This window comes from Pieris napi, chromosome 19, assembly GCF_905475465.1.
Source record: "Pieris napi chromosome 19, ilPieNapi1.2, whole genome shotgun sequence".
Taxonomy (NCBI): domain Eukaryota; kingdom Metazoa; phylum Arthropoda; class Insecta; order Lepidoptera; family Pieridae; genus Pieris; species Pieris napi.
The window spans coordinates 10808909-10823918 of NC_062252.1; the positions used below are offsets into that span (position 1 = coordinate 10808909).

General features: G+C 34.6%; 1 protein-coding gene across 1 annotated transcript in view; it reads right to left on the minus strand.

The window, feature by feature from the left end:
- The window catches only part of LOC125059186 (regulator of hypoxia-inducible factor 1-like), a 34955-nt gene extending 21338 nt beyond the window's left edge, over nucleotides 1–13617 (minus strand). The window contains exons 1-4 of the mRNA XM_047663486.1: nucleotides 13505–13617; nucleotides 2082–2230; nucleotides 1119–1289; nucleotides 391–544 (exon numbers count right to left, since the gene is read on the minus strand). Of these exons, the coding sequence (XP_047519442.1) occupies nucleotides 391–544; nucleotides 1119–1289; nucleotides 2082–2230; nucleotides 13505–13601 (571 nt within the window). The 5' untranslated portion in view covers nucleotides 13602–13617. The remainder of the gene's footprint in view (nucleotides 1–390; nucleotides 545–1118; nucleotides 1290–2081; nucleotides 2231–13504) is intronic.
- Between the last annotated feature and the right edge of the window lie 1393 nt (nucleotides 13618–15010).

Sequence of the window (15010 nt, forward strand, 5' to 3'; positions counted from 1 at the left end):
ATAATTAATTTACAAAGAAGTTTCACTTCTAACATGTGTACTTTGTACGCACGCACTTTTTTTATGACATTTAAGTCCGCTTTTACTATAAGATTTATTAAGGAGACTGAAGTTCCGTTTCTAAATCTTACCCTCAGAATCAAGACTTTGTGAGTATGAATTCCGTATATCAAATATAATACGTTCTTTACATACGGGAGTCACACTTAGCTCTAAGTCTGTACTCTGAATAGCACCCTTCATCTTTTTTACATATTTTTTACGTTTGTTCAATATAATACTTTTGTAGGTCGGAAAAGTCCAATGGTTCATCATATGTCCACCTAAGGACTGCTATTCTTCCAAAGTTCTGTTAGTAGTAGATAGTATTGTTCTTATTCTAGAACTTACCTCTTTCTTGTGGAGGCCAGAAGAAGTAGTAAGCGGAACAACCAAGATTCACGAATAAGACCAGAAGTATTAAGAGACCAATGATGATGTCCAGCCAGTCTATTGGTAGACGGTCTTTCTGAGTTTTGCAGTAACGAACTGATAGTGATTCCACCTAGAAAATATTTCTTATTAAACAGCGCTACGATTACGCTACGTCTATAAATTAAATTTGATTAAAAAGACCGCAGCCAAGCGACCACATAATCAGGAATAATGGCGGTCAATCGCGCTCGGCGCTACTACCTTCAAATAGGGAATGTACATTTATATCTTTCTGTTTTGTAGAAATTATATACAACATAACACCTTTTTAACGCCTATAATCACGAATATATGTTTTGTTAGAAAATGAAGTGAAATACAAATATGTTTTTTTACATAAATCTCCATAATTTAAAAAGTTTTCCCTAAATTTAAGGTTTTCTATATAAATTGGTCCCTGCAGCAGTGTTCCTTTAATGCCGGCAGCATTGTATTGCGATACTTATTCGTAGGGCGAGGAAAGCACCAGCTCTGGGTACTATCTACCAGGCGTCAACTTGAATCTTTAATTAGAGCCAGTGCACTTGAACCCCAAGACCAAGAGTCTCTATTCCAAAGATAACAAAATCAATGTTGGACTATTATTTGAGCCGTAACTATTTTCCTCCTCTGCGATCTAGAAATATAATAGTTTTGGAACTTACCTGCAACCCATATCCTTTATGTATACTCGCATTAAAGCATTCCCTCAACGTATCCACCGTCAAGTCGGTAACATTAGCATGTGTAAAATTCAACCCACAATGTTGTGTTCCACACACACCACGGTGTAGTTTCGAGTGCTTATAGTTTCTATAATAAAGCGACGAGAAATTCTGCAAAATATAGTTAATTATTAGAGAGTTACAGTATAGTATATTTCATATATATCGTCTATCTCTTCGATGCAACAGTGTAGTATCTACCTAGTTCCTAAATGTAATAATTGTAACTCAAATAAATAATAAAGTACTTAACCAACACTCGTCTATCATTTATCGTCCTTATATGCCGACATTTCCAGGATTCGAACCTGGAATCTTCTGGTTGTATTGTGGTCGAGAATAAACGGCACAAGAGTGATAAAGGTAAGGTTAAAAATTAATTAATAAGTATATATGAAATATGAATATTATTTTCAACTGGTAATTTACTAACATAACATATATATATATTTTTTTTTTAAGACAATTAACACCAATTGACCTAGTCCCATGCTAAGCTGGTAAAGCTTATGTTATGGGTACTATGCAACGGATATACATATATATTATAGATATATAGACATATTATAGATAGATAGACATATAAATACATATTTAAACACCCAAGACCTAAGCACAACACCAAATGTTCATCACATCGATGTTCGTCTCAGCCGGGGATCGAACCCGGGACCCATGGATTCGCAGTCAGGGGTACAAACCACTAGACCAATGAGTCGTCAAATACAACACAATATAATATAATGTTACGCTATACAATACAACACAATATAGCGATAGTTATTCCATTAATTCTCGTCCTAGGTCTTTGTGTAACAGATAGCGGTCGATACGGATCAGAATAATATATATATATAATAATAGATAGGTACAATGAGAATAATCTAGTATGGTAATATATACCTTTATATACTGGTACAATGGTGTGTCATCTTCCAGAAGTTCCATATCCACTATGCAATATACCGCTTCAGGGTCCTTTAGGCATTTGTCGAAGTCGTCCAATTCGGAGAGGGCTGGCATGGACTGGTAATCGAATACTTCACGAAGTTCTGGAAATTAGATATTGTGCATTCATAAATATTCTAAAAAAAACATAGTTACCTTTATTTAAAGCAAAATGAAGTTAGACAGCACATGGTATAGTTATTGAAAGTTTTTTTTAAGTTTGTTAAAAAGAGGGTAATCTCATAATTCTGATTTTAAGTCTAGGAGCGAGGTGACATTCCATCTGTCATAAGGAGTGAGTGATATAGATAGATATTTTGTGATATTTGACAGTTGACAGTTTTTTTTAAAACAGGGACCCTACCCTATCAGGCACGCAATCAGGCAGGTATGTGACCGAGTGGCTAAGAATCAGGGGAGTGTCGAAATCTCCCCTTTCTTAAAAAGGATATTATTAACTTAAAGGGTTGGCGTACAATTGACAGTTACACATAGACTTGTCTCTGGGTATACATTTGCGGAGGCCCATTGCCACACGTAAACGATTTGTTGTCATTATGGTAATGATTTGTATATAATCCTATAAATAATGTTGGAGTCTACAGCATTCTTGAGTGTATTACAATAATTCGGCCACATTGCAACCTTGAAAAACTTATAATAATCGAGCAAATGGAGGGTAAGATTCCAAGGAGACGCATCCTAACACGATGAACCCAGGTATCACAAAATCTGGGCACTAAGATCTATGACGCAATTCTCTTAGATGGAGATCGTCAGAGATGGAAGCTGGTATGCATTAATCTGCCAAAACGGGGATGGGAGCATCACGCCCCATAGTTGGAAAGCAAACGTAGGAGAACAGCATTCTTAAAGCAGTGTGTAAGTTAAGTATACGTACAGTTCTACTTTCACACACTGTGGCAACTAAATAACAGGTTTGATCGGAAATGCAACTATTACTATGATAGTTAAATGCAGTCAATGCAACGAATCGCATTAGTGTTATGTTGTAAGAATCACTAGCGGACGAAAACTGCATATAATAAACGAAATGTACTAAGAAAAATTAAGCGATAGTTTAGATACGTTTACAATAAAACTTGGGTAATAATGACAATTTTCTTTGACGTTAGTGTGACGAAACACATAGTTTTATTTAAAAAAAATATAAATTTAAACGTGACAAATGTTATTTATTGCAAAAATGCACACATATACACACTGCTACAGTGACCAAACTTTTTGAATTTGTTTTAATTTCTATTTATTAATTGGAGTTGGATCTTATAATCGGTCCCCCGAATCTGATGATACTGATTATGCAGGAGTCTCGGGGCTCCTTGATTGGAACACCTCCAAGTGATTTTTGCTGCCGGAAATACGTCTTGGAGGAATCACTTGGAGGTGTTCCAATCATTTTTTTTGAAACTATTACTACCCTTATTAACATGAATTGTGAAAACCTAACCAAAGAAGAAAAACACCTTTTCATTTTCGATCTATTATTATTTATCGTGTATTTCATTTTGGAAATTCGAATTGGTTTCGTTTATTATTAGGCTTTACGCAGACATGATTAAAAACATTTACTGGAAGCCCAATAACAGTATCGGAGTATGCCCCGGAAAGGTTATTCGTAAAATAAATTTTACAAATTAATCTTTACGCAGAAATTATTAGAAACATTTACTGGAAGCTCAAGAACAAGCTCAAGAAATTCTACTAAGGCCAAGGCTACACGGGCGGTTCTCCCGCCGCGGAAAACCACTTCTGAACCGCACTGGACACAATTTAATATGAAGTTGTATGCTGCATACTACACTGCGCGGTTTCCCGTCGCGGCTCACAGACGGGAGAAATACGACCGCCGCATGCAGCGTCAAACCGACGCTGATAACCGACGCTTAAAACTACACGGACGGTTTCCCGCTATCCCGCCGTTATTCTGCGCGGGACCTTGGCGCTCGCTCGTCGTTCGTGCGCTTGCGTGGCTAGTGTCGCGTCAAAATGTTCGATACGGAGCGTTTTATTGTAGAAATACAAGATCGACCTGCTTTGTATGATGTGTAGTCGAAGGATTACGCCAATCCATTTAATTAATTATTAAGTAATTAATTAATGTATTTAATAATTCTATTAATTTATTTAATAATTATATTAATATGAGAGCTGCAAGCGCAGTTATCATTGGCGGATCCATGTTGAAATAAACAAAAGGCAGCGATAAACCGCGTCCCGTGTAGTTTAATGGTCTGCGGCAGCTTTGTCGAGCGGTTTCCCGCGGCGGGAGAACCGCCCGTGTAGCCTTGCCCTAACAAATAAGTGTTGTTACTAATTTTATTTTCTGGAAATTACATAAAACATTTCCCATTTATTTTATAAATATACGGACAACATCGAAGTTTTTCCGGTTTTGAGACTTACCAAACCTAATAATCCAATAGTTAATGAAAAAGTATTTTTTTATAATTTTAGGAGTTGTACTATTATGTTTTGCTTTCAACAAATTAGAGACTATCTTAATATATATAAATAACGCGTCACGTTGTTTGTCCGCTATGGACTCCTAAACTAAGTAACCGATTTCAATCAAATTTGCACACCGTGTGCAGTTTGATCTACCTTAAATGATTGTATATCTTACATATTTATAATAATTCGTGTGTATGTCACTGAACACCTCTTACACGGCTGGACCGATTTGAATGATTTTTTTTGTATGCCTTTGGGTGGAGCTCTGGATGGTTTGATTCACAAATCAACTTGGCAGATGACGCTGCAGTCGGTATCTTCATACTTTGTTTAATATCCTAATCGCTTGAAATATCATGCAGGACAACGTCTATCTGGTCCGCTAGTTTGTGATATAAACAGAATTGGGTTGGTTGGGTTGATTAGGAGTTGGGTCCGCTAGTTTATCTATATTTTCATATTTAGTTGACTTGCATGGGTCCCCGAGTCGCACCTACATAACATTAATGATGGACAAGCAAGGTACCAAGAATAGCCGAAGGGTTAACATTAGCAAACCTGTTACAATAATAATAATAATAATTTATTTGTAAGAATTTAGTACAAAAATGTTATGGAGGTACAATCTTAAGTTCGCCTAATCTACCACACATAGCGCGCAAATTTCTATTATATGGAATTTTACATAGAAGTTAAATGTACATACATACTCATTTATTTACATATATAGACAATTCTTATATTTTTATATTTTGGCAGCTACCTCGGACAAAGAATTTGTCTAGCTATTTAAAGGTGGCCAGTATCTTCGGAACCTTGCCTAAAGGGACTCCTTTTAATAATATATTTTAGTTATTATACATATTCTTATATGATTATATGTATAATTCAAATTAATATTAATTGTAATGTTTCACGCAAAAAATATTATTTTCCATAAGTAGTACATTAAGTCGATTTTTAAAAACTCTTGTAGGAAGATCTTTTAATGTTTTTGGTAAATTATTCTAATAATTGAACCACCTTGCCATTGCCATACAAATAGGTGTTTTTCCTATACAATTCCAGATTAATTTTAGATATTTTATTTTTGTTAGATATTTTTAAAAAGATTATTAATTGTCTATGGTTAATTTATTGCTAAATAAGTTAGATTTTATTCAAATTTGACCAGTTCCGCGTGGGCGTTTTGGGTACTACACGAAAGCTACATACGAGTCGATGCAATATTATTTGTGGTACTATGTAATATGAATTATTATAAGCATGGTAACCCTATATAGGGTCGTTACTAGAATGTTTTTAGTTTATTAATTCAAATTTTAATTGCGTGCCTAAAAATAGTATGTATATTTAAAAAAAAAAACAGTGATGCTACAACTCTTTAGGACCTCAGATTTCTGAATCTGTTTCATGATCATTTTTCAATCTAATAGGCAAGTAAGTGATCAGCCTCCAGTGCCTGACACACGCCGTCGACTTTTTGGGTCTAAGACATGTCGGTTTCCTCATGATGTTTTCCTTCACCGTTCGAGCGAATGTTAAATGCGCACAGAGAAAGAAAGTCCATTGGTGCACAGCCTGACATCGAACCTACGACTTCAGGGATGAGGGTCGCACGCTGAAGCCACAAGGCCAACACTGCTCAAAATAGTCTATTACTTTATCGAATTTTTTGTTCGATTATAGTTTTACAATGCATAAAAGTACACAAACGTTGTATCACAGGAGTGATTGGGTGTAATCGGTAGATTTAAAAGTTCATAGGCTAACAGAGAAAATTGTAGAATTTGATTAGATTATTCAATATTCCTTCGAGAGAGATACAACGTTTATAGCGGTCATACAATTTTAGTAGTACGATTTGTCTTTAGCCTCAAAATAGGCTTACAAGACTTGGCATGCGTAGAAATTAAGAAATACGATATAGGAAAAACGTTTACATAATTGTCTACATTTCAATCCAGTTTTAAGTTTCGTCAGCGCTAACCCTTTCCTAACGTTAGGAATTGCAATACCTGTTCCGCGAATTGCTCTTATTACAAACTTATCTCAATTAATCTAGTATGAAATATGACAGTCAAATGTATGAAGAAATAGAATTAAATAAACTTAACAAAGTATTGAGCAGAAAGTGTATTAAATAAACTTAGACATAATATTTATTACTAACATACACACAGACACACAAAATAACAATAATATTTTTTTTTTAAAAAGAATGAATTTTTCTTTTAAAGAACACAGCATTACAACCTTTTTTTTACATCCGAGGTGGATATGCATTTGCGCATCCCCTGCCCCCAAAATTTGCAGGGGTATGTGAGACTCGACCCACACCAAAATCTCTGCTATTCAGAGACTGGGTGAGCAATACCCACTAAAACCACCTCGAGTAGCTCCTACAAAGCCGCGTTACAGAGACTTCAGAATCGCTCTAGCATTCTACCGGGACCTCAACAGCATGTTATGTTAAATATGTATCAAAATAATGTTTACGTACTATTAGTGACATCTAGTTTGTTATAGAGAAAGTACTCATTTGTGGGTCTATGTATGATTGTCATTGAATTAAAGTTAGTCTGTCAACGTCCACCGTTGTTTCATTATTATAGGTTATGGGCCCAGACCCGTTTTTAAGTGTATTATGGAAGTTTAAAGTATTATCTTTATCCATACTGCTATAATAATGTCGGTGAATTATATAGCCAACGTCCCAAAGTTGAAGGGTCGTGAAAACTATGACGACTGGTGTTTTGCGGTGCAAAATGTTTTGGTGCTAGAAAACATGGCGGATAAAATCAAGACACAGCTATCAGCATCGGCGTCGGCGAGTGATATTGAAAGTGATGCTAAAGCCAAGGCAAAATTGATATTAACAATCGATACATCTTTATATGTTCATATCAAGCAGGCAGCTACGGCATATGATTTATGGTCTACGCTTAAACATATGTATGATGATTCCGGCTACATGAGGAAGATTAGTCTACTGAGAAACCTCATTAACATTCGGCTAGAAAACTGTGAGTCAATGGCACAGTATGTTACTCAAATTGTAGAAACGGGCCAGCGACTTCGAGGAACAGGATTCAGTATAACCGATGAGTGGATTGGAGCATTAATGTTAGCGGGATTGACCGAAAAATATGCGCCTATGATAATGGCCATTGAGCATTCTGGAATTGAGGTTAGTGCAGATATTGTAAAAACAAAATTGGTAGATATGTGTGCTGATGATTATGTTGGTACTACATCCGGTTCAGAAAGTGCATTTATTGCGAAAGGAAGACATAGATTGAAAAGTGGCAATACTAAAAGCGGCCATATTAATAGACAATCAGATATGACGCAACCTATCAAAATTATAAAGTGCTACAAATGTAAACAAACCGGTCACTATAAAAATCAGTGTGCGCAATCGGATAATACTAAACGAAAACAGACCAATGCCTTCAGTGCTGTTTTTCTGAGTGGAAATTTTAATAAGAACAGCTGGTATATCGATAGTGGCGCGAGTAAACACATGACAGCAAACAAAGATAACCTCACGAATGTATCGCATCAGCAGGAAACCAAAGAAATTATTATCGCAAATCAGACTAGAGTTTCAGTGTTGTGTTCTGGTGACGTAAACATCGTTACAGTAGTCAATCGAGAAGAATACGACGTTACAGTTACAGATGTATTGTATGTTCCGAATTTAACCACTAACTTGCTTTCTGTGAGTCAGTTGATTAGGAATGGCAACAATGTAATTTTCAAAGGAGATTTTTGCTATATTTATAATCAACAGAAAGAACTCGTTGGCCAAGCAGAATTAGTTGATGGTGTGTATAAATTACAAACGTTACAAGTCGATGAAATATTTGCAGCACCTGCAATAACATCATGTGAGACTTGGCACCGGCGATTAGGGCATATCAATAGTAATAGCCTGAATAAAATGAAAAATGGAGCTGTAGATGGAATCACATATCCTGAAGTGGTAAACATAGGCAAATCTTCATGCACTGTTTGTTGTGAAGGCAAACAAACTAGGTTGCCTTTCAAGAAAAGTTCATCAAAAACAGAGGATGTGCTGGAGATTATTCATGCAGATGTTGGAGGTCCTATGGAAAATCAATCGATTGGAGGATCAAGATACTATGTTTTGTTTGTGGATGACTATAGCAAAATGGCATTTGTTTATTTTATGAAAGCTAAGAATGAAGTGTTCCATTATTTTCAAGAATTTCAGAGAATGGTAGAAAACCAAAAAGAAAAGAAAGTCAAGGTTCTTCGAACTGATAATGGAGGGGAGTTTTGTAGTCGTGAATTTGGCAGTTATTTAAATAAGCAAGGTATAGTTCACCAAAGAACTAATGCTTATACACCAGAACAGAATGGTCTCTGCGAGAGGATGAACAGGTCAGTAGTTGAAAAGGCCAGATGTTTGATCTACGATGCTGGATTAGAGAAGAAGTACTGGGCAGAAGCCGTCAACACATCAGTATATTTAAGAAATAGATCAGTTGTCACGGGGCTGAATAATAAGACTCCTTATGAAGTATGGACTGGTCAGAAACCAAACCTAAGTCATTTGCGTATATTTGGCAGTGTAGTCATGGTTCACATTCCCAAGGAAAGACGTTTGAAATGGGATAAAAAGGCCAACAAGCTGATTTTTGTAGGTTATGCAGAAAAAACTAAAGGATATAGAGTATATGATCCTGTAACTAACATTGTCACAATCAGCAGAGATGTAGTTGTCATGGAAAGTCCAAACCAGAATATGGTAGAAATACCATTGGAATGTAAGCATCCAGTGGAGGTAACTGAGCAAGAGAATGATTATGAAGAAATTGAGAGCTCTTCCTCTAAAGACGATTGTGGGGATGAAACTTATGTCCCAGAATCTGAAGTTTCAGTGAGTACTTACAGTGATAAGACATTTGACACAGTCTCAGACCCAGGTGTTGAACCAATTGAGCCAGAGCAATTACCCAAACGCACTAGAGTGAGACCAGATAGGTATGGTTACAATAACTTGTGTATGGTGGAGTGTGAAGACAGTAGTCAAGGAGAGATAACACTCGAAGAGGCATTAAATGGTCCAGAAAGTCAATTCTGGCGAGCCAGTATGAAAGAAGAACTAAAATCATTTAGAGAAAATGAAGCTTGGGAAGTGGTGGACAGGCCAAAACAAGCTACAGTGGTTAAGTGTAAGTGGGTGTTAAAGAAAAAAGTGGACAGTGATGATAACATAAGATATCGTGCTCGGTTAGTTGCTAAAGGTTTTACACAGAAAGCAGGAATAGACTATACCGAAACTTTTTCCCCAGTGGTTCGTCACTCAACAATAAGACTATTGTTTGCATTATGTGTTAAATATAATCTAGATATAACTCACCTTGATGTAACCACAGCATTTTTAAATGGGCATTTAAATGAAGATGTATATATGTGTTTACCTGAGAATTTTGAATGTCATGATAGGGAGAACAAAGTGTTAAAACTAAAGAGGGCAATCTATGGGTTGAAACAATCAGCTAGGGCATGGTATAAGCGTGTAGATGATTGTTTACAATCTTTTGGATATAGAAAGTCAGTGTATGAACCTTGTTTATTTATTAAACATCATAATACTACCAGAACATATATAGCTTTGTTTGTAGATGATTTTTTTATTTTTTCTGATTGTAAAAGAGAAACTGAATGTCTTAAGACTGAACTAAAATCTAAATTTAAATTAAAAGACTTGGGAGACATTAGACAGTGCTTAGGTATGAGGGTCAGAAGAAAAAAAAATGAGATTTTTGTAGATCAGGAACAATTTGTTGATCATTTGTTGAATAAGTTTAATATGAAAAATTGTAAACCAGTTAGTACACCTATGGAGGTAAATTTAAAGCTGAAAAAGGGAGACACTTGTTGTACTCAGTATCCTTACCAACAATTAATAGGAAGTTTGCTTTATTTATCAATGTTAACCCGTCCTGATATATTTTATTCTGTTTGTTACCTAAGTCAGTTTAATAATAATTATAATGAAACACATTGGAACCATGTAAAACGTGTTTTAAAGTACTTGCAAAAAACAAAACATTTTGGTTTAAAATATGTCAAGGATGATTTAGATTTAATAGGCTATGCGGATGCTGATTGGGCATCAGATTGTGTGGACCGTAAGTCTTATACAGGTTTTATGTTTAAGATGTCTGGTAGTGTCATCTCATTTGAATGTAAAAAACAATTAACAATAGCTTTGTCTAGCACAGAAGCTGAGTATATGGCTATATGTGAGGCAAGTAAAGAAGCCATTTATTTAAGGAACTTGTTAATAGAATTGAAATGTAGAAATGAGTCACCTATACTATTATATAATATCAACCAGAGTGCACAATTGTTAACTAAACATAGTTTATTTCATAAAAGAAGCAAGCATATTGATGTTAGATTTCATTTTGTTAGAACAGCTGTTGAAAATAATTTTATTGTAATAGAGTACTTAAATACAAATGATATGCCAGCAGATATATTAACAAAAAGCTTATGTTGCCAGAAACATTATAATTTTGTTAAACAGTTAGGTGTCACTCCATTGTAGAATGAAATTTGTTCACTATGTTTCAAATGAATAGTTTTTTCTTTTGTCTATATGTCAATTATTTTGATAAGGGAGTGTGTTAAATATGTATCAAAATAATGTTTACGTACTATTAGTGACATCTAGTTTGTTATAGAGAAAGTACTCATTTGTGGGTCTATGTATGATTGTCATTGAATTAAAGTTAGTCTGTCAACGTCCACCGTTGTTTCATTATTATATGTTACACTCAAGAACCTCCTATATAGTATACATAGGAGGTAGGAGATGAGCATATCTTCTACTATTTATCTCGTCTTCTAACCCTAGGATTCGTCCTCATTCGTGGTTCCTTCTGTAGCATTGCTTCAAGCAATGTTTCAAGGAATACCCATCACAGAACAAAGATTATGATGAGCACTGCGGAAAATCCTCCGACGTATGCCGTGCATCATTAGCGCCACAAGTGTATTACCACGTAGCAAATAAGGCTCTTAACAACATTTTTGTTTTCCTATGGATGAATTCCCGAAAATTTGTACAAATTTTTAGTGATAACAGTGATAATGAACAAAATATTTGATAATGTGAGTTCTTAAATAAAAAATTGTTCGATTTTTAAACCCTTTCGAGACAAGAACAAATAATATCCAATTTGATGCAATTCCGGAAATTATTTCAAAATGTATCCTACTTTTGTTTTGCCTGTTAATTGTGATAAGCCTTGATTTAAAACTTTATAATATATCATCTCAGAAGTATAGAGTATATATTAAGTGTAGTAATAATATTGTCATTAATCTTGCAACATAATAACTATTGGTAATTATCTTGATATTTTTTATTTGATTGACGTATGTAAATAATTATTTTTTATCGAAAAATACTGCAAGTTGACGTAGCCAGCGTTAATTTATTTATATAAATAATATTATTATTATCGAGGTTTTATAACCATACTCATAAATTTTAAATCGTATTTGTATCGGTAATTGCTCTCCCTAATATCCTTCGGGTTTCGATTAGGCGTCCTTTTGGGTTTTCGATTTGACTTTGACCAAAAATCCTTTTCGATGACGAAATTGATTCGTAATTTGAGCTATGACATTTTGTGGCGTGTAAATAGGCACAATTTAAAGGTCGGTATCGCCTTCGACAACCTCTGAAATTAAGAGTGTCCATGGGCGGCACTTACTTAACTTTAGGCGGCAATTCTGCTCATTTGCCCCCTGTTTTATTAAACAAAGTATATATTTCGGAGCAGTGTTGGCCAAGTTGCTTCAGCGTGCAACTCCCATTCCTGAGTTCGTATGTTCGATCCCCGGTTGCGCACCAATGGACTTTATTTCTATGTGCGCATTTAACGGAGAAGGAAAACATTGTGAGGAAACCGGCTTGCCTTACACCCAAAAAGTCGACGGCGTGTGTCAGGTACAGAAGGCTGATCACCTATTTGCCTATTAGTTGACAAATGATCATGAAACAGATACAGAAAGATGAGGCCCAGACGTAAAAAGGTTGTAGTGCCACTGGTTTTTTTTTTTATATATTTCGATTTACATTATTTCAATTGAACCACGGTATTATCGAACTCTATACCAAAATTCAAAACTAAAAAGTTCGTATCATATTAATTTATCTTTGCGAGACAAAAACGTAAATAAAACTTCTTTAAAATTGATTAATATATACGCGGTTATTAATAATTTTTGTTGTTCACGGAGAGAGGGCACTCTCTATTAAGCATCTCCATATCTTCCATATTCCTGTAGGATGGATATCCGAGACGGTATATCCAGCTGCATCGACAGCTGTACACGTTTAAGAACTCATTTATGATATTCTAAATTTAACAAAGAAAACATTTTATCCACAGAGACCGAATAATAGACACAATAGAAATGATTAGGCTTCGGTTTATAACACCCTTTAGGTACAACAAAGAAGGAATAGAAAAAGTAAAGAACTTAAATGGCGCTAAGAAAATACAAGGAAATTATATTTTAATTTTTTACATTAATGCCCTAGGGATAAAAAAAATAATAGAATACCAATATGCATATGACTGCAACCCATGAATAGACTGTTATAAATTATGAAAAAAAATATTTATTTAATGACTTTATATTCTATTCACTGGAATTCGGGACTTAGACCAACCCCAAAGTTTGTATCAACGCAAATTTGCAAACGGTATAAAATAATAATTGTACTATTTTGAATATAGAATGCATTTTGAAAACTTAACAATATGGTATGGCACGGCTTTTTGAGTCTAAATATCAGCGCTCAATTAGTTTTGAATTAATCTTAGTTTCACAACACTTGTACGTACCAGTCCCATTTTGTGCGAAGACACTCACAGCACAAAGTAGTAGCAACCACATTTTGGGGAAGCCTATCATAGACTGAACAACAAGTAAGCGAACCATACTAACGCAATAGCTGCTACAATCTCCGCAGTTTAGTAGTTAGCGCATATCGCGTACCGGGAAGTCTTGAATTCGAATAATAGAAATCGGTAGACAGAGATAACAGACCCCAATATCAACGGTCCTTACATATCTCTCTCGCTTGCACTCTAGTAACATCATCATACAAGCTTGTTGTTTTTCGAGACGTACCAACAGGTCTACCAGCCCTTACGATCCACACTCCTTGTAGTAGTTAACCCACCTCAACCCACTAAACTACTATACGCAAATACTACCTTAATTCCTGGAATCGTTTCAGCCATAATTATATATAATTGGTTTTTTGTTATTCACAAACTTGATACATACATACGTGCTCATAAATAAATAGTTAAAAACATCATAAAATACTTATCTAAGTACAGATTTTTTTTTAATAGCATTAATTCCTATTGTACCTAATAATAACTACAGTTAATAAAGAGTACAGTTCGCGCCAATACACGCGTAACCACAGATTAGTAAATATGATGATACGCATAGACTATAAAAATGTCGCTTTCTTTCTAGTAAAAAATTATAATGAAAACTCCTTGGTACTACAAACTTCGTGGAAACAACCTTTGTACTGTGATGAACCATTATAACATTGTTTCCTTTAAATGATTATGTTGTAATGAGTTTTGTTTTAATATTACGTTTAAGAGTTTAGAACGACAGTGACACTGACGTTCTAAACTCGAGGATTCGATAAAATCACTTTATTTTGCAGCAAAAAGAATTATAATAAATGTAAATTAGATTTTTAATATTAATCGAAAACTGATAATATAACAAAACAGAGTGCTTTTTTAAGTCTACACAAGAAAGAATTGACTTAAAATCAACTATAGATCATCAGAAAAAAACAATTTTAAATGCGAGATTTTTTCGGGTTCTTTTTATCATCTTGACTTTAAAAGGTAAATTACATAAAACAACATAACAATAGATTTGATAATCATTTTTTCAATTTACGAATTTAATAAAAATCTAGACTTCTAGTATCTGTTACGTTATTAACAAACGCTTAATCCTATGGCATATTAACTGTAGGTCAGGTCAACAAGGTTTTATGATAAATTCACAATAGTTCAAACAATACTTTATAACTATTTATTTTACTGTTGAAATATTCACACGTATTATATGAATAACTTGGCGTCATGGAAAAAGTTATGATTTATTTTACCAAAAATTTCATAACTCTGCAAATAGTCTAATGGCAGACACACAGAAATTGTTTTCTTAATGGGTAGGTCTGAGAATAGGCGATTAACTATTTGTATACCCCTAAGTGATACCCCAGCTTTTTATTTTGTGAAAACGAAATTTTGTCCGTTTATGTCCTACCCCATTTATAAATTTTTTTACCATTTAATAGATAC